This window comes from Hipposideros armiger, unplaced genomic scaffold (assembly GCF_001890085.2).
Source record: "Hipposideros armiger isolate ML-2016 unplaced genomic scaffold, ASM189008v1 scaffold_1264, whole genome shotgun sequence".
NCBI classification, from domain to species: Eukaryota; Metazoa; Chordata; class Mammalia; order Chiroptera; family Hipposideridae; genus Hipposideros; species Hipposideros armiger.
In genome coordinates this window covers 124,669-145,991 of record NW_017732614.1, presented here as the reverse complement: position 1 = coordinate 145,991, position 21,323 = coordinate 124,669, and the positions used below count along the sequence as shown (strand labels likewise).

Sequence of the window (21,323 nt, the reverse complement as noted above, 5' to 3'; positions counted from 1 at the left end):
TAATTGTCCCTCAAATATACTATGATAGTCTCCCCCTACCCCACTCTCCCTATCATGTCTTCTTGACTAGATTCCATAATTTTTATAGCATCTTTTGATTATTAGGATAATTTCATTCCAGTCTTTGAAACTCAGTCCTATTTATCTTAAAACTCGCAAATGAAGCCTGATTCAGTACTCCTCTCCTTCCCCCAGCACTGACAGGTTTAACCTCTGGCTCCAACACTTGGCCTTGAGAGCAGAAGACCCCACGTGAATATCTGCCCCCACCCTTTGTTTTAAGCACCAGGCACTGAGCATTTCAGCAGGGCTCAGGAAGAATGAAAAAGCTTAGGGCTCCATATTTATTTGCCTAAACAAGGCTGCAGGATTTTGGGTGTTTCTGTTTTGTTAGCTGACATGGGCTGGCCATTGGATGCCCTCTCTGGGGCAGGCATCCAGATACTAGCTCTCACTTGGCACACATGGTTCTTCAGAGCGGCCTGCAGGGGCTCTTACTGTGCAGCTCCTCAGTATGAGATGTCTGTCTCCATTCGTCTCTTCTATCACCACATCCACTTCAACTCTGCCTAGAGTCCATCTTTCTTCGCTGGGGCCTACTTGCCCACCGGAAAGATTCTCAGATAGGGTATCAGCAAGATAAGCCCAAACAACTACAATTTCTACAGTACATTTTTTTTAAAAATTGAAAACGTCAAGCTTTGGATGGAGTATGTCCTGACAAGTCTGTCCTAGAGTCACCTAGTAGGACCAACCAGCTCACAATGAGCCATTGTAATGATGCAGTGGACTGAAAATGAAAAGTGTAAATAATTTTTATAATTTATGAGAAACAAATAATGCTTGTGACAAATTTCATTTCTAATTAGGTTTGATGATCTTTCTCCTCAGCACATATTAGTTTGATGACAGTTAGAGAGATTAGAAATAAGGCCACATTTGAAAACCAATCCCAGGGTTAACAGATATGTGGATAAGTGAGACCTGACAAATGATCATGCCCATCTTTCCAGCTAGGAAACGGGTTGACCAAAGTTGCAAACTGTAAGCAGATTTATTTCTAACCTGTCAGTTGTTGCCACATCTTAAACTCACACTTCTGTCGGTAAGCTGCTTCTGTAATCTTCAGTGAATTTCCTCCTGATTCTCTTCCCTCAAATAATTTATATGTTCTCACATTTTATCTATACTTTTATTTTAAGGTAAGAAACAAATTTTAAAACTTAAAGCATTGGAATTAAAAAAATAGTATCTACTTGGGATTACAAAAAACCTTATGAGGCCTCCCCGTAAGCATGCAACACCACTATGGTGCTACAGCGTACATCACATGTCTGTCATGTGGGCGCAGCTGCGTGTTTAATTAATGCACTTCCAGAAATAAGAACTTTCTCTGAGACTGGCATGCCTGTGTGTTGGCTGGTTCTTTTTCAAGAGTGTGAAATACATCTCCACAGATTTCTTAATATTAAGATTGAAATTTCTTATGAGAAATGTAAATGTCAGTTTTGCCATAAAATTTTAATTCACTTCATATTCTCCATGCTTAATGCATATATGAAGCATTATGTTCCAGACTGAACATGTAGCTTGGATACACAGTTTTGCTGTTGAAAATAAATGCTTTGGGTTAATTGATTGTTTTCCTTTAAAATTTTAGTGCTAATATCAAGTTAATATTAATATTAAGTTAATAAAGCATTTATTAATGTTATAAGTTATGCCCTATAAAAACTCTTTCCTTGCTACCAGAGTGGGACGTAAAAACCATACTAATATTTTGTATTCATTAAAAAGAAAGTCAAACTCCATAGAATTTGATAGATGCAGAAGATAGGGATTGAAACCAACATTTTAGAGCAATATCCATAGGGACATTCAATAGACAATGCTGAGGCCATTGCCAATATCTTGAAATAAATGTATAGTTGACACAAACTGTATCCTATTTTGGTAGGAAGAATCTAAAATAGTTTTGGAAAATAGTGCCATCTACGTAGGAGGTGTTGTCAAATATATCATCTTTATTCAACGTTTTCCATGTCAAGAAATAATTAATTCCTAGCACTCGAATTACCAATAGGGGCATAGCCTGTCGGTGGAGGTGACAGAGATATACGTAGTAATTTCCGAAGGCTGATTCTGGAACACATGGTCTTTAGTAGATACAGTAATTAGTCTTAAGAATTTACCCCCAATAGTTTGCATACATCAATAAATAGGACTCATTTGATGATGTCAGAGTATTTTATATACTTTTAATGTTAGAATATGAAGTCAACGGTTTTTTTATAGAAAAAAATGTGTTGCCTTATAATATGGCAACTATACAGATTTATAAATTGACTCTTCTGTCTCCTTGAAAAGAGCTGACACGATATTTAAATGATGTGTATTTCTTTTTCTCAGAGCAGTAAGACACACCACCAAAATCAATAAATCAAAAAAATAAAAGGAAAAACAAAAGCTCTCTTCACAAATTTTGAGCATCATCCACAGCTTTGTGTGGTGAGACATACAGCCTCCATTCTTCAGTGATTCAAAAAGAGTCAAATGGTTTTGAGCTAAATTACAGCCCTAGATGCATATTGGTGGAACGAGATGCTGACCCATTTGCACACTAATGTGCTATTTTTAAGTCATGCATCGTAGCGTCTTCAAAGAGGCCTGTCATAATTATGATGGATTAGACTGCAGAGTCAGTCCTAGATGCAGTAATTGTTCCACAGATGCTGCGGATGTGACTTGAATTCATAATAAATTACTGTCGAAGAGGCAGGAGAAGGAGCGAAATCAAATACCAAAGGAAAACTGCTGTGGCTAAAACCTGCGTTGGTCTGAGGTAACCTAATCGTTAGGTAGTAGCCAAAAGGCCAGTATTTTCAACTGAGGTAACTATGCGTCATAAATGTGTACCTTTGAAATAGAGGTGGAAGGTTGACATACTTGGTATTTTTACTTAAAATTCTCAATCTCCGTCTCAGTTTCTCTCTCTCTGCCCCGCCCCCCGCCCCCGTCTTTCTCTGTCTTCTCCCCACCCATAGCTTATGACAAATTACTCTGGAGGATTAGCTGAAATCAAAGAATGGTCATCACTTATTATTGCATGATCCTATTTATATTACATTATCTGGTTATAATTTGACCTTTAGAATTTCCAAAAATATTGGTGGTATTCAGAGCTGATAGAACTACTTTTTTTGGTTCCTTAGATGGCCATACCTTATGGGGAATCTTAGACTATTAAAGGGTAAATGTAAATAATATGATTACTAGGATCTAAATTATAACATTTTAAATTGTAACTTAATTAACATTCATCATTTAGGTAAATAATTTCTAAAACTGCCTCTTTAAGCTGTAAAATAAATGGCAAAGCTGGTTTTAGAATTTGAGTGTTGTAGTTTGTCCATTCTTAAAGTTTAAGTTACTTTATTGCCTTTTTGGTAAATCTATGAAGAAACCCCATGCTGTACTATTACCATGTAATAAAAAACTCTGTGTGTGTGTGTGTGTGTGTGTGTATGTGTATGTGCACGCACTTGAGCGCAGTTTAAGTAATGAACTAATTATTATATTTTGGTTAGCAAAGATAACAGAGTAAAGCAGATTAACATATACCATGACTTTTCCATGGTTAAGGGTTCAATAATCAGAAAAATTTTCATAAGTCATTTGTTGAATATTATTGGTTTATTTATTTTTAATGTATTCCATTGAGTGTTTTACATAGTCTCCTCTACTTGACGACGACTGGTACATACTCTACTTGGGCACTAGTTCTTCTGCCTCAGTGATGTTGATGGACATGTTTGATCAATGTTCATTGTCATCCTTTTAAAACTAACTTTAAGTTAGTGGGACATGTATTTCTCTCTTACCAAGTCCAGAGGGAATGAAGTTAAATTTCATTAGAGAGGTTTGGGTTGATGGTAGGCAAGGCCCTGACATCTGGAAGCGCTTTTCCCCCTCTCCTGTGCTCCTGTGGCACTTGAACAGTCACATTCCTTTGTTTCGACCACAGTTCAGGGAAGTGCAGGGCCTGTACACCTTTGAGTTAGCCCTGCTCCATAGCACATGCACTGAGTGGGGATGCATCTGATGCTTGACTAATGAACGATGAACTATGAACTTCACAAATGACTAATGAGCATTGCACTCCAGTTCCCTCACTTACGTTATCAGCGGAGATAAATTGTCCTCAAATATTTTGGAGAAAAATCACCAACCCAGCATTGATTGAAAAGGCAATTGGCAAAGGTAGCGAGGAAGGGATCAGAGTAATGCTGTAAAAACTTCAAATTCCATTTACTAAATGTTCATTTTTTCATTCTATTCCAATTCACACAAAAAAATGATACCTTAATGAAATAACTTGCAAAATGCCCTTAATCATGCAAATAATGCCAGGCAGGCCTACAGAGATGTAACCAGAATATTTATTTTTTTCATGCTAAGCCTAAAAAAACCTCAAATGTTGGCTAAGTGTGAATTTATTAACAAAAAAACCTACTCCCTGATTTGTGCATCTTTCTTAACATTATGTGGCAGGAAGAGCTTCTTGGGAGCTGCCAGACTAGCCCCTGTGGGAGCAATTATTTTGTTGCCTAACTGTGAGCAAATTGCTCAGTTTTTACATCTGTAAAATGAGAGAATAGAACTAGATCCTTTATTCTACTCAGTGTTTTATACACGTTAGGACCATTATCACATAGTAGCACCCATTTTGAATATGTTGTTTTAAAATTTCTTAGCCTTCTGGAAGTTTAAAATACTGTTCAGTAATTTTATGAGCTAGATCTCTCTTTGTCCAGTACTATTCTGGAAACCATTAGGAAGACTACCAAAATAATGTGACATGCATTTGATCTCATTCTTTTGGCCAAAAGAAAAAAGGAAAGGGAAGGGGAGGGGAAAGGAGGAGAGGGAATTGATTTGTTAATATTTTGGTAGCTGTAACAGTAGTGTGCTTATTACAGCTCATTACAGTTTGCAAGAGCAGATAGCAAAAATTTCAAGAATTTCTGGAGGTTGAAATCAGCCATGACCCATAAGAGCATCTCACCAGGAATATGTTTAAAGCTTGATATTCATTTTTAAATTGCAACTAAATGTTATAACTTGAAGTATTTACACCATGAAAAACATCCCTGGGAAACTTAACCAGTCACATCCTATCCAAGTTTGCCAAAGGCTTCTCTGCTGACGCTCTTGCATATAAACTTGATATCAGTTTTAAAAAAAAAACTTAGTGCCTTAATTTTTATTGGCCTGTGTCCGCTCAGGAGAATCATTGTCCCTATTGTAAAATTGAGTCTCATTCTTAATTGAAAATTCTCTCTTCTGATATTTATAGATACATTCTTATTTGGCATAAAGTATATTGCGATTTTATTCAGCATAAATTACAGAATGTAAATCTCCAATAGCTGGTATTACTTTAAAAAGCATTTGAATATTCAGTTTATAAGGGAATAGTATCCTGATTGGTACTGCACAGTATATTCATTAATTAAATCTTCTCTGGTATCGGAAAAAATAAAGTGTATTTAATCTCAATCTCAAAAATAATGAATTATGAGAATTCAAAATATTTCTGATAACAATGACGTGTAAGCAGATATGAATGAATGACAACTCTCTCAGTTCTTGATCTCTGAGAAGCAAAAGCAGTGTCACATGAAAATCTCTATAGCAAAACTTTACATTCATTTGAAAAATAGTTTAACTTTGGAAAAGTTTTCCTTTTTCCCCTACATTTGTAAAAATAACCTATTAACTCTATTTTCACTGACTAATGGGTAGATATCTACAAAGACTACCTTGGAAGCTTTGTCTTATACATAAATTATTGACTTTATGTAAGCTTGAAAAAACTTTGTATGAATAACACTAAAAATTATACCATGAAAGCTTTTTCAATATTTCTACAATGAGCCAAGTGAACAGGTTTCATTTCTCTTTTTTATTAAAAAGAAATTTGTCCAAATAAATTATTGCCAAAAGCAGTAGGTGATTAGAAGAGTGTTGTTCAAGTGGATTACTGGATCCAGGGCATATACACAAAAAGTGTGCTTTAGGACATATTGAAGTCTAAGAAAATATTTTTTTCTCCCTCTTAAATGGCACTTTTGGTTTAAATTTTCTTATTCAGATTCATAGGCCAATAACAAATAATCCTCAAATAACAAATTATCCTCATCCTAAAATGAAAACATAATATATAATTTTCCTGCCCGCCCTGAAAAAGTTAACCATTTAATTTTCCACATCTGATGGTTGTGCTCAATAAAGGAATTGCTGTCACAGACAGAATAGTTCTGATAATTAGTTTAAATTAATGTTTAAAAATGGCTATTGTATTTAAAACTCCATATTGAAATAAATTTAATTTTAACTCACCTTCATTTCTTCTTAAGACCTATTATTATGCTCATAAAAGATTTGCAAGCTCCATCTATTGTAACTCTGCCCTTGACACTTTAAAAAATGTCCAGATTATGTGGAATAGATCATAATAAAGATGTATTAAATGCTTAAAATATTTTATAGCTAGAAAATTAACTTAGACAATATATATTGTACATGGAACCTGAAAGTTTTATATTATATATAACATAAATGTAAATGTGTGTACATGTAAATACCTTTTGATTGTATGTGTGAATTGATTTCAACAAAAATCAACTTCATGGAACCCTTTTTGACCAAAAGAAAACATTTTTTGTTGTTGTATTTGAAAAGCTAATAGACTTAGTCCATGAAGGATTTATCTAGGCTTATTTCTTCTATGCTCCTTAATTTTTGAAAAATGGTAATACCCCTGATTTTGGAGAATCATCTTATACCAAAGACTACAAATTAATTTTCACGATTCTGGAACCTGGCGTTTTTTATTGAGGGTGATTGATGTTTAAAAGTATTAGCTCAGAGCTATCCAGTAGACATACAGCATAAGTCACATATGGAATTTTAAATTTTCTAATACTCACATTAAAACACATAAAATGAAACAAATGAAGTTAATGTAATGATATATTTTCCTTAATATATCCAAAGTAGTATATTTCAACATATAATAAATAGTTTTAAAAATTGAGTTATATAAATCTTTTTTGTCCACGCTAAATCTCTGAAAATCCAGTGTGCATTTACACTTAACAGCACATCTCAATTTTGACTAACCGCATTTCAAGGGCTCGGTAGCCATATGTGACTAGTGGCTATGCATGTGTAGCCCATCTCTTAATATTTAGAAGGAAGGAGGTCTAGCAGAAATAAAGTCATTACTTTGCTCTTTTTTTTTTTTTGGTCCAATAGGGCTTATCACTTTTTAATTTGTTTTATTTTAATAATATACATGATTAAAAGTTACAAAAAACAACAAATAGTTCAAAGCAGCCTCCCGCCCGGTGCTGTCCTACAGTCCCCTCATTCCTTTTCCTGGAGGCAAAGTATTACCAGTTTGTATATTCTCCCTGAGCTGACTTTGTTTTTGTAAATATAGAGGTCGTGGCATTCTTATATATACTGTTCTTTAGCCTGCTTTATTTCATTTAATTACCTGGAAATACTTCCATCTGAAAATATAGGTTGTTTCTTTTTTGCTACTGTAAAAGATTGTGCATACATCAATTAACGTGTATATGAGCATACTTGTTAGATACATTCTTAAAACTGAAGGGTCAGAAAAGGTTCTGTGAAATTTTTAGATAGTGCTAAGTTGTCCTCCTTGGCATTAGTATTACTTTTGACTTCTGGGAACCGTGCAAGAGAGTGTCTGCTTCCCTACATGCTAGCCAACATAGTGTTTTATCAAACTTTTTGATCTTTGCCAATTTGAGGGGAAAATGGTATCTTGTTGCAGTTTTAACTCGCATTTATTTTTATAAGTGTTACTGGATATCTTTTTAACATTTAAGAGCCATTTGCATTTTATTTTCTGTGAACTGTCCATGTCCTTTGCTCATTTTTCTGTTGGATCCTTAGACTTTTCCTTGTCAATTTGTGTGAGTTCTATAAAGAAAAATTTTATATGACTTTTAAGTGTGCTTATGTGCTTATCTTACTGAACTTTCTAGTCTTTTATTGTCCTTTATATTTTGTGTCACAAAGAACTTACCCAGTCACTAGATTTTTTTTTAAGTTTTCTCAGACTGTTTTTAATTGGGGGGTTGATTATTTTCTATATTCAAATGTTAAATCGATATAGAATTCATTTTGGTATAAGATGTAAGGGATAGATTCAACTTTATCATTTTTTTCAGAACACTACCCAGTTGTTCCAATATTGTATTTATTTGAAATGTCACCATTACTTCAAACCATATTTCTATTTGTGTCTATTTCTGGACATTCTATTCAATTCCATTGGTCTTTTCACACTCTGTTACCTACTGATGGGCAAGAACAAGCTGTTTTAAGTACAATAGCTTTTGTTGCTTTTTTTAGATTAAAGTTTATTGGGGTGACAATTGTTAGTAAAGTTACATAGGTTTCAGGTGTACAATTCTGTAATACATCATCTATATGTCACATTGTGTGTTCACCACCCAGAGTCAGTTCTCCTTCCATCACCATATATTTTGTCCCCTTTACCCTCATCTACCATCCCCCTCCCCCCTTCACCCTCTGGTAATGACTGAGCTATTGTCTGTGTCAATGAGTTTTTGTTTCTTCATTTGTTTGTCTTGTTTCTTTATTGTTTTCAGTTTTATATATCACATATCAGTAAAATCATATGGCTCTCTACTTTTTCTGTCTGGCTTAATTTTGCTTAGCATAATAATCTTAAGATCTATCCATGTTGTTGCATGTGGCATTACTTCATCTTTTCTTATGGCAGAATAGCATTCCGTTGTGAATATATACCACATCTTCTTTATCCAGTCATCTATTGAAGGATACTTTGGTTGTTTCCATGTCTTGGCCACCGTAAATAAAACTGCAGTGAATATAGAAGCACATATATCTTTACAGACAAATATTTTCAGATTTTTTTTGTAGAGACCCAGGAGAGGTATTGGTGCTTTTTAAATGTCTTTTCATTTGGATACTGCCCTGTCCAGGCCCCATTGCAATTCTTTTACAGATTATTCCTGGCCACCCAATTTGTTTATTTTTCTACATGATATTTAGAGTCAGCTTCTTTAATTCCTCAAAACAATCTGTTAGTATTTTCATTGAAAGTATGTTAAATGAATAGATTAATTTAACAACTATCAAAGAGCACATTATACCTTTCTACTTGTTTTGTTTTTTGTGATTGTATATCCTTGTTTTAAAATTTTATTCAAATAGGTCTTCCATGTTCTTTTTAAGTGTATTCCTACTGTTTTAAAAATATTTTTTTCTATTACAGTATTTTATTCCACTAACGATTTTGACGGGTTGTTGTTTTTATATATCAAGGCTATTGATTTTTTCTTTGGCTACTTTACTGAATTCTCATCAACTGTAACAGTTTTTCCATTGATTGTCTTGGTTAACCAGTATACAATCTTATTATCTGCAAATAATGATAACTTTACTGTTGCTTTCCAGTGTTGATATCTTATTTCTCCCTCTGTGTCATTTGTCTTGGTTAGTAAGCAATGACGATTTTAATAGAGCTTTATTATAGCCTAAAGGCAAAGTAGTCTTGATTTTTTTTCTACTTACATCCTTAAAATAAATGTAATCAGGAAAACTGTGAAAAAATAAACCATAACTATATCGTGAATGGAGCAGCATTCACTTCATATAATGGATATTTATTTATTTATTTTTTTAGTGCCCATTTCTTTCTGCTTTCCCTATCATTTGGACTTTGAGATCTCCATCAGTATTGGTCTCGAAAATGTTTGATGAATGAATGATCATAAGATGAGCAAATTTATATCAATCTAATGAAACTGATTGGATGCTGACTCTATACTAAGCACAAACATGAACAGAGTAGAGTATTCCTAAGGAGTTCACAGTCCAGTAAGAGAGTAAAAAAAATACAATTGAGTGTGATATGTTCAGTGGTAGACTATATATAAGATATAGAAGCAGCATAGAAATGGGAGTGATTAATTCTGTTGGAAAAGCAAAGGAAGAATCCTAAGGGAGGTGATATCTGAGACAGTTTTAGCGGGACGCATAGGAGTCACTGCACATGTAAGGGGACGAAGAAAGCATTCTGGGCAGACAAAACAACATGGAGGTCTGAAACAGCGTACCTGTTTGTGTATTTGTAAGCTGTTATAGTTGGAGCATAAACTGGGAGGAAGTAGGAGGAAAGAAAAATAGAAACTGGCATATGAAAAACCATTTCTATTAGGCAGGAATTCTCAGTTGAAGTGAGCAGCCAGTCCCTGTAGAAGAAAACATGGAGTCACCTAGAAAGGGCATTTTACAAACTACACTTTTCACCCCTATCTCATTCCCTTATATGTTAACACTAAAGGGAGGTGTAGCTTATCTTTCAGGTGTGTCTGGGTGAAAGGGTTTGAAAACTACTAATGCAGGTCATATGGAGCCAGTAAAGTGTGTTAAAGAGAATATGACATCAGATTTGCATGTTACAGCCTTCCCTTGATAACAAGGTGAAGGAGCCTCGAGGACTGGGGAGAGAACAGGCTAGGGTGTTCTTTCTCCTTTAAAAAGCTACTACAGTCGATTACAAAGCAAGACAATGTAGACCTGGTTACCAAGTGTCAGTGAAGATAATTAAAGGAATATATGTGAAATGGAATTGATGGAACTTAGGAAGGGACCCGTGATGTAAGGTTTTAGCGAAGACAGCAAGGAGGTACTCTGTATTGTTTTTAGCATTTTGACACAGAGAATTATTTGGGAAGGAAGTTGATACTATTTACTAATACAGTCTGAACTTCCCACTTTAGCTGGTGATGTTGATCATGTTCTCCATGACCATAAATATTTGAGAGTTGCTGGGAAAACAAGAAAAGTCATGTCCTAAGTAGCGATGGATTGTCACCCTGAAACATGAAAATGAATATCACAGTTTGCTATGTCTAGGAGTTCCAATACTACTAATGGCATGATTATTCTCTAAGATGTATTATTAGTGTTGGATATATATTAATGCACTTTAATTTTTGTTTCCCTGCTCTTTAGAATTCATTGAGAGGGCAGCCTTGTGGATGGCCCCGAAGCAAGCCTGATGGAACAGGATAGAACCAACCATGTGGAGGGCAACAGACTAAGTCCATTCCTGACTCCATCTCCTTCTCCCGTTTGCCAGACAGAACCTCTGGCTATTAAGCTCCAGAATGGAAGCCCATTAACTGAGAGACCTTATACAGAAGTAAATGGAGACACCAAGTGGCAGTCTTTCAAAAGTTATTATGGAATACCCCATATGAAAGGGAGCCAGAATAGCCGCGTGAGTCCGGACTTTATACAAGAAGGTAGAGGGTATTCCAAGTGTTTGCAGAATGGAGGAATAAAACGCACAGTTAGTGAACCTTCTCTCTCTGGGCTCCATCAGAGCAAGAAATTGAAACAAGACCAAAAGGTTAATGGAGAAAGAAAGAACTTCGGGGAAAGCCAAGAAAGAAATCCAGTCAAAGGCAGCAGTCAGCCAAATGTCTCCGATTCGAAGAATACGAGAGAATCTGTGAGCTCTGCAGCCCCAGACAATGCAGTGAAAGATTTCACCAGCTTTTCAACACGGAACTGCAGCGGGGCTGAGAATCCAGAGCTTCAGGTTCTGAATGAGCAGGAAGGGAAAAATGCTAACTACCGTGACAAGAACATTGTATTACTTCTTAAAAACAAGTCCGTGCTAATGCCTAATGGTGCTACAGTTTCTGCCTCTTCCATGGAAAACACACACAGTGAACTCCTGGAAAAAACGTCGTCTCAATATTATCCAGATTGTGTTTCCATTGCGGTGCAGAAAACCACATCTCACATACATGCCATTAACATTCAGGCTACTAATGAGTTGTCCTGTGAGATCACTCACCCATTGCATACCTCAGGGCAGATCAATTTCCCACAGACCTCAGACTCTGAGCTGCCTCCAGAGCCAGCTGCAGTGGTGCCTGAGGCCTGTGGTGCTGATAATGGCAGTGAACCAGTTGCAATGCTGGGTACCTGTCCCTTTCCGAAACCAGAACAACAAAAATCAGCTTTTGAGATATGCCCATCTCCTGCAGAGAACAGTAACATCCAAGGAACCACAAAGCTAGTCTCTGGTGAAGAATTCTGTTCAGGTTCCAGCAGCAATTTGCAGGCTCCTGGTGGCAGCTCTGAACGGTATTTAAAACAAAATGAAATGAATGGTGCTCACTTCAAGCAAAGTTCAGTGTTCACTAAGGATTCCTTTTCTGCCACTATCACACCACCACCAATGCAATTGCTTCTTTCCCCACCTTCTCCTCCTCTTCCAGAGGTTCCTCAGCTTACTTCAGAAGGAAAAAGCATTCTGAATGGTGGCGTGTTGGAAGAACACCATCACTACCCCAACCAAAGTAATTCAGTTCTTTTAAGGGAAGTGAAAATTGAGGGTCAGCCTGCGGCACCACCATCCCAGAGCCCTAATCCATCTACACATGTAGCCGACCCCTCTCTGATGCTTCCAGAAAGCCTTCAGAATAACTGTGTTAAGAAGAATGACATACGGACTCCAGGGACAATGGCCGTTCCATTGTGTTCTGAGAAAACAAGACAAATATCAGAACATCTGAAGCATAACCCACTGATATTGGGTAGTAGTGGAGTTCCACAGGACCCCTGCCAGCAGTTGATGGGACACAAAGATCAAGAGATTCTGCAGGGTCGAGACAAGGAACAAACACGAGACCTTGTGCTCCCAACACAGCCCTATCTGAAGCCAGGATGGATTGAATTGAAGGCCCCTCACTTTCATCAAGCAGAATCCCATTTAAGATATAATGAGGCACCACTGCGGTCAATTCTTCAGTATCAGTCCAACTCCTCCAATCACATGACCTCCAAACAATACACTGGAAATTCCAACATGCCTGGGGGGCTCCCGGGGCAAGCTTATATCCAGAAAATAATGCAGCTGGAGCAGAGGCCACACAGGTACCAAGCTGAGATGAATCAAGGGCAGTCTCCAGGTATAGTGGACCAGCATCTCCAGTTCCAAAAACCCTCACTCCAGGTGCTCTTCTCCAAGACAGACGCTTTACCCAAAGCTCAGATGCAGTCACTGTGTTCCCCTAGATTTCATTGTCAACAAAGACCAGATTCCCAAACCGAGAAGCTCATGCCCTCGACATTAAAGCAACACTTGAATCAACAGTCTTCAAAGACTGAGCCATTCTCAAACTCACACCTTTTACAACATAAGCCTCATACGCAGGCAGCACAAACACAAACTCCCCAGAATTCACATCTTGCTCAAAACCAGCAACAGCAGCAGCAGCAGCAGCAGCAGCAGCAGCAGCAAAAATTACACATGAAGAATAAAGAACAGATGTCCCAGACTTTTTCTCATCCCCAAGGCAACAGTGATCAGCAAAGAGAAGGATCATTCTTTAGCCAGATTAAAGTGGAAGAATGCTTTCGTGGTGAAAATAAGTATTCAAAATCAAGTGAGTTCCAGACTCATAATTCCCAAGTAGGATTGGAGCACACCCAGAATATGAATAGTAGAAATTCACCCTATGGTCAGACCTTGAAATCGAGTGGAAGCAAAGTGCCGATTTCTTGTTCAAACAACATGCACCAAGTTCAAGAAAACACAGAACAGACTATACATTCTGAACTTTTTGCAGGAAACAAGACCCCAAACTTACATCCCCTGCAATATTTTCCGAATAATGTGACCCCAAAGCAAGAGGCTCTTCACAGGTGCTTTCAGGAACAAGAACAGAAGCCTCATCAAGCTTCAGTTCCACAGGGATGTAGAAGTAAAAACCAAGATGTATCTGGTCAACAAGCTGCACAACTCGCTCAGCAAAGGTACCTGATGCAAAACCAAGCCAATGCTTTCCCTGTACCTGACCAGGGAGGAAGTCACATTCAGACCCCTCCCCAGAAGGACTTTCAAAGGCACGCTGCTCTAAGGTGGCATCTCTTACAGAAGCAAGAACAGCAGCAACACCAACAACACCAAACTGAGTCTTGCCATAATCAGATGCACAGGCCAATTAAGGTTGAACCTGGATTGAAGTCCCATGCTTGTATGCACCCTGTGTCAGAAAACAAAACCTGGAAAAAGATAACCAAGCAAGAGATTCCACCTCTGAGCTGTGATAATGTGCATCAAAGGAGCATCCTCGAGACCATGGAGCAACATCTGAAACAGTTCCAGGTCAAATCGTTATTTGACCATAAGGCTCTTACTCTCAAATCGCAGAAGCAAGTGAAAGTTGAAATGTCAGGGCCAGTCACAATTTTAACTAGACAAACCACTGCTGCAGAACTTGATAGCCACACCCCAGCTTTAGAGCAGCAAGCGACTCCTTCTTCAGAAAAGACACCAACCAAAAGAACAGCTGGTTCTGTTCTCAATAATTTTTTAGAGTCACCTTCCAAATTACTAGATACTCCTATAAAAAATTTATTGGATACACCTGTCAAGACTCAATATGATTTCCCATCATGCAGATGTGTAGGTAAGTGCCAGAAATGTCACGAGACACATGGTGTTTATCCAGAATTAGCCAATTTATCTTCAGATATGGGATTTTTTCTTTTTTTTCCTTTCCTTTCCTTTTTTTTTTTTTAATCTTGAGTCTGGCAGCAATTTGTAAAGGCCCATAAAAATCTGAAGCTTACATTTCTTGTTTCTTTAAATTACAAATGCTTGTGCTTTGCAAAAGAGAACTTCATTTACATTCAATTCTTCCAAAAAATTAAAACATTTGTGCATGTTCATTTCCCCCTCTTCGAACCCTTTAAAATATAAAGGTATCTGTTTTAGATTAATCAATCTATTTAACTCTTTATATATCATCTTCTGGAGGGACAGCCAGGCAATAAAACCGTCTATTAAAATGAGAAAATAACTGCCGTATGCAAACTAATATAGGAGCTTTTAATATTTTTAAATTCAGGGTTGAATGTATTAACAGTTTTACAAGATTAATTTCTAGATAAAGGAGAAATGATTACCTTCAGTCTTGGTGAGTTGGGGGAAATTACAATGCTGAAGTTGTGAATACTCATAAAGTTGCCCTCTCTCCCTTTATGCACTTGAAATCTTGTGATTTGTATTCATTTTTATTCTATTTTCTCTTTAAAGTTTTATCTTTTTGATAGAAAATATGACATTTCATTTTTTTTTCAACAAACACTTTTTTGTTAAAATTCAAGATACATGATAGATCTGTTGGAATAGGGAACCATTTTGCCGATGAGTGCAGATTGTATACATATATATGTGGAGATCTGAATTATAGCAACTCAGCTTGAATACAGTAGAAGACATTGGAAAAAACAAATGTTAAACTAATGTGGCTCATGGTCCACCCACCCCATGTTGTTCCTCTTACAATGCATTTTATAAAAGGATGGCGGGAGCGTGACTTCTGCCCCTTTGTGTGTGGTTAGTATTATATTACGTTGCCTCATCGGGCTAAAGTGCCACACATGTCGTAGATACTATTAGGTAAGTTATAATTGCCTTCACTCCCTTCTCCTGTCACCCTAACCCTTCCTGCCCCCCTTTTCATCTCTAGTAGTTTGCAAGAGCCTCTTCCTTCTACCTGACCCTCTCTCCAGTATTTTCTCTCATCATAAATTCTTCTAAAGTACATACAAATATTGGTCTGGATTCAATGTTTTTATTTTCAAAACAGAGTAATTAAATGTGGAGAAACAAGAGGAGAAAAAGGTATCTTGACAGTAAACTGAGCAATATCCTGGGGGTGAGATAAGACAGGGCATTTTATTTTTAATCTTTTAACATGCAAGTAGCAGGTAGGATTCTAGTTAGTTGTAAAAAAAAAAATTTTTTTTCAGGTTAAAAAATTGGATTGTAGTTGATATTACATATAATATATTATAATTCCCACACTGTTTTCTTTGTTTAGTTTCACTTATTTGCTAAAAATAATTTCTTATCCCATATCTGAAATGTAATTTAATATATTTTTATCCAACAGTCAGCATGTACATATACTTAATTACTTTGCACATTTTCTAATAGATTAGTCCATCAATTTACTCATTTTAAAGAAAAAAAAATGTGTAAAGTCACACTTAGGGCCCTTAATGTGCAGTTGGGGGATAAACTTTGTGGATGTAGCCTTTATATTTAGTATAATTGAGGTCTAAAATAATAATCTTCTATTATCTCAACAGAGCAAATTATTGAAAAAGATGAAGGTCCTTTTTATACCCATCTAGGAGCAGGTCCTAATGTGGCAGCTATTAGAGAAATCATGGAAGAAAGGTAATTAACGCAAAGGCACAGGGCAGATTAACGTTTATCCTTTTGTATATGTCAGAATTTTTCCAGCTTTCACATACAAAGCAGTAAACAATTGTAAATTGAGTAATTATTAGTAGGCTTAGCTATTCCAGGGTTGCCAACACTACACACTGTGCTATTCACCAGAGAGTCACAATATTTGACAGGACTAATAGTCTGCGAGCTGGCACAGGCTGCCCACTTTGAGATGGATGCCAGGAAACCCAGGCATGAGCAAGAACCAGCCAGCCAGCCTGCCAGGCACAAGGGTCCTGGCACAGGCTGCAAAGAGAGGCCCCACTCTGGCTCGCCCACTTGATGATAGAGTGTCAAAGAGGAAGTGGAGGGAAATGTAGTGTAAGAAAGGCGCCATTGACTTTAAGTCACCTAGAGTTGTAAAGGAGTAGCTATCTCAAAGGAAGTTGTTCCTTAGTATGAGCAAAGGGGCAAGTGTAATATACTGAATAGAAATGGAGACAGATTCTATTTACAGCTGCGTTTTCTTTTTCACTGTCAGTCACAGGTATGCAAGTATTTACCTGAATCTACACAGTTACTCCTGCATGTAGAAGACTCTTAAGAGCGAGATAATCAGCGCAGAGAGAGACTTGCATATAGGTGTCCACAGCGCTTGAGCTGTTCCTATGCTAGGGTGCCTTTTCTGTAAGAGGTAGGCAGTGTCAGTGTTATCATTAACATACGTTAGGAGGCATTCCTGGCAGGAAGGCCATGTTCCGCATAATCCTTGCCCCATTTCCAAATGACTCATTTCTAAATTAGCCTGTAGAAATTCACTAAATAATCACCTAGTGCCTTTTTTTATTAGCAAGTAGTAAGTAGTGCCTTGGTAATAAGGGGAAATATAAACCATTTCTAGAACTATCCTGTACTTTCAGAATTGCTGGATACTAGTTAATTTGCCAGCCACCTTTTTAATAATGTGAGAGATTCTTTGAGGAACAGTTCTAACTAAAATCTACTATGAGCCCCTAAGTTTTAAAATAGCTAAATTTAGTAAAGGACAAAAATCAAATAGTACATATCTTAGAAGACTGAATTTAGCAAACTTAAAAAAGTTTTTTTGCTTTGTAAAATCATGTATCAAAAATAAGCTTTCCCATTAATTTCACCCAACATATAATTTCACAATGGTTCATTACAATTATCAGTATATTTTGATACTGAAGTAAAACAAGGCTTAAAGTGTATTATCCAGTTTGCTTGGCTTAGACTTGTTTTAATTTAAAAAAAAAATAAATTAAACCATTCATTTCTCAGGATTTGGTCATAGAATAAAATTATGCTCAAATGTGCAGTATTTTGGATGCCTCTTAGATTCATTTGCTAATTTTATGTGTGTGTGTTTCTGTGGATTTCTTTAAGGTTTGGACAGAAGGGTAAAGCTATTAGGATTGAAAGAGTCATCTATACTGGTAAAGAAGGCAAAAGTTCTCAGGGATGTCCTATTGCCAAATGGGTAAGTGTGACTGACAAAGCTTTCGGTCTTCAGTTTTGGGCATTTTGATTCATTAATGAAACCTGGAGAATTGGGTTACCCAGATCAAAGAATCACTTGTGCCAGTTAAAGGAATATTGCTTATATTTATTTTATTATGTGTTATGTCTTAAGAAAGAGGTAGATTCGTTTTAAAATCATGTGCTAAACATATTTACTTGAAAGAATTTAATGGAGAGGAGGAGGTCCATTCAAAGTGCCTGCTAAAAGTAGAATTCTCCCTGGAATGTGAAGAAGTGGTCCCTAATCTTTTACATGCCTTCCGTTAATCTTTGGATGGTCACTTATGCAAACCTTGAACTTGATGAACGAGACCTGCGTGTCTTCCATCTAGCTGTGGCTTTCATCCCCTGGGCATTGCCCCGCTGTACTGGGTATACAGTAGTCTGCCAAGTCTGCCAAACACCGAGCAGTGTTTCGTCTCCCGGCTCTGACCCCGGGCCCAATCCCCTGTGTAGGTGGGCAGCCAAAGGCAAGTTGCAGGATGGCAGTCAATAGTGCCCTAAATGACCCAGACATGAAAAAAATATGCATACTACATACATCAGTGCGCTCGTCTGCTGCAAGTAACCCTGTTTTGTTTTGGTTGGGGTGGGGGGTGTTGGGGTGGAATGGTGACCTCTACAGGTGGTGCGCAGAAGCTGCAGTGAGGAGAAGCTACTGTGTTTGGTGCGGGAGCGAGCTGGCCACACCTGTGAGGCTGCCGTGATTGTGATTCTCATCCTGGTGTGGGAAGGAATCCCACTCTCTCTGGCCGACAAACTCTACTCGGAGCTCACGGAAACGCTGAGGAAATACGGCACCCTCACCAACCGCCGGTGTGCCCTGAATGAAGAGTAAGTGAAGCGAGGGCCCCTCCTCTCTCTTCCCGGACAGGAAAGCCTGATCACAGCTGGAGGGTAGACGGTCGAACCTGCACTTTTACATTTATAAAATGGTGATTGAAATGCCTGCTTCACAGTGATACAATAGGAGGTTGTATTTGCAAACGTGGACAGTGTGAGGTGGTTTAATTAACTAATACTTTGTGCCTCCAGACAGTATAGACATTAGTTAGGAGCAGCCTGCTGGAGGCCTGAGTGTCTGTACCCACATGCACACAGTCATACCATGAGCTTGAAAACACTTGTGTGTCCCCTCGCTACACTGACGACTCTTGTATGTGCCTGGTCACCATATTAGTAAGTATTGACACCACTTCTAAGTTGCAGTACTTGAAACAGAAAGTAAGTTTGGTGAGAAACTTTAGGATTCCCAAGTCAAGGACCTTAATATATATGCAGCAAAAATAAAAATGTAAGACTTGTAGAAGTTACGTAGAACCAAACTGATTTTTTGTTTTTGTCTTTTTTTTTTTAGAAAAGCCAAACTGATTTTGACTTCCGTTTAATCTAGTTCATTATTTCCACAACTGTAATCAAAATTGTTTCCATTGTTACTACTACTAAATAATCAAGAATTTAGTGGCTATGCATATGCATTATTTTCCAGGCATATAAATATTTAGAAGAGCAGGGTTATGCAGTTAAATATATTCAGTGCATCCAAGTGTTAGTATGTTTTTGTTTGTTTGTGGGTTTTGTTTGTTTTTTTAACCCCCTCAATTTATAGGAAGTTTAAATCTTCACTTGGAGAAAGCTTCTTTTTCATGATTATTATTATTTCTCTGCTATGCTATTCCTATATAACATTCACATAATATAGGAAAATTCACCATGCTACACTGAAATCCTACAGTATTTATTTTACTCACAGTTGGTTCTAAAATAATTTTAATTTTGCACTTCTTCCTTTAGTTCCCTTTCTTCTGTATGCACTAAACTACAAAATAGTTTACTGAGCTTATGGATATATGATGCTGCTCAATTCAACAACCCATTATTAACCAAATTTGCTCTTTTGCTGACTATTATTCTAATTGGCATGGTTTTATTAATTTTATGTTAACATAGGTTCTCTGTCTGGGTCATGAGGGAGTACAAATCAACTATAAATAATCTTTTTTAGGAAAGTTACTTTTTTAGGAAGTGTTACTTGGCTTTCTGTAGTAGATGTAATCCAAGAATGTCATGGTGTGTACCTCACTGCCATAAATTCACTTTTACAAATCATATGGTGGAAGGTAGAAGTTGCTGACTCATAAACACATGACGCATAAGCTTATGATGGACTGCTTTAGGTATGAAATAATATTCAGTTTACCCTAATTTCCCTTGTTCCTTTTTTAGAAATGTTCTCCTTTAGCCAGAATGAAAATTAAGGTTAAGGCACACTGAGCTTATATTGGTGATAGTCAGTTTCTGAGGAATTCAGTAATACTGCCATGTTTTTGTTTTGTTTTTAATTATGACTTTTACCAAGAACTAAGGATAAACTCAAATTGGGGCTGCTGACTCAGTTTAATGTTCAAGGCCATGTGAACCTCATCACTGAGCCCTTACCAATCCCAGTGCCCATACTCACCATCACCACCTACTGTGAGTCCAGAAAAGAACTCTGAGAGCAGCTTTCAGTGGGAAAGTCAAAAATGGAGTTTTCCATTTTCTTTCGGCCAACCAGCTGTTTCTTCTTTAAAGATTTCCCTTTGAGATTTCCATTTTATGACTAACCTAAGCAATATTTTTTTGGCAAGTAAGAGGTTGTGGGAGTATATCTGTCATTATAAGAAAGTCAAAGCCAGAAATGCCTTCTGCCATGCTGGGCAGTGTTAAAGTTTTGAAGAAAGTTCATACTATAAAAATTTTCAAACATATGTAAATGGAGAAGTGTAGTATCACGAGTCCCCATGGGCCCATCCCACAGCTTCAGTATTGATCAACATTTTACCAATACTGTTTCATTGATTTTCCCCACACTTCCTACCCCACTCCCACCTCCACGAGGGTTTTAACGCAATACGCAGATACCATACCATCTCACCTATGGACACTTCAGTGTGTGTATCTAGCAGATAAAGACTTTTTTTTTCTTTTTTACAAAGACCCATTTGCAGTATCATTATCATTCATCTTAAAGTTGACAGTGATTCTTTAATATTATTTGATGTTCAGACCATGTTCAAATTCCAATTGGATCCTGTTTCCAAAAAATAAGTGAATGAATGAATGAATGAATGTAAAAAGATACTGAGAAAAGAAGAGTCCACACCTTGTATTTGATTGAGGCCTTTGAGCACAGTGGTCCCAGTTCATGCCTATTGTCTAGCATAACTGTTAACTAGACATTCCGTTCATTCTCAGAAGTGTCCCAGCTTGGAAGATAAGTTATATAAGTCACAAACCTCTTTTTATTTACATAGTTCCCCCTCTCTTGTTTATGAATGTATTTGTTAAAGAAACTGTATGATTTGCTCTGGAAATTTCCCACATTCTGAATTTGGATGATCACACACTTGTTTTGTTTAACTTGTTCCTCTATCCCCAGTAT

General features: G+C 37.1%; 1 protein-coding gene across 4 annotated transcripts in view; it reads left to right on the top strand.

The window, feature by feature from the left end:
• The window catches only part of TET2 (tet methylcytosine dioxygenase 2), a 125,721-nt gene that overhangs the window by 72,194 nt on the left and 32,204 nt on the right, over positions 1-21,323 (top strand). For 2 of the 4 annotated variants that reach the window (XM_019633238.1, XM_019633239.1), the window contains exons 3-6: positions 11,107-14,582; positions 16,273-16,363; positions 17,765-17,858; positions 18,525-18,733. In XM_019633238.1, the coding sequence (XP_019488783.1) occupies positions 11,153-14,582; positions 16,273-16,363; positions 17,765-17,858; positions 18,525-18,733 (3,824 nt within the window). In that variant the 5' untranslated portion in view covers positions 11,107-11,152. The other 2 variants (XR_002122811.1, XM_019633240.1) reach the window with 2 other exon arrangements.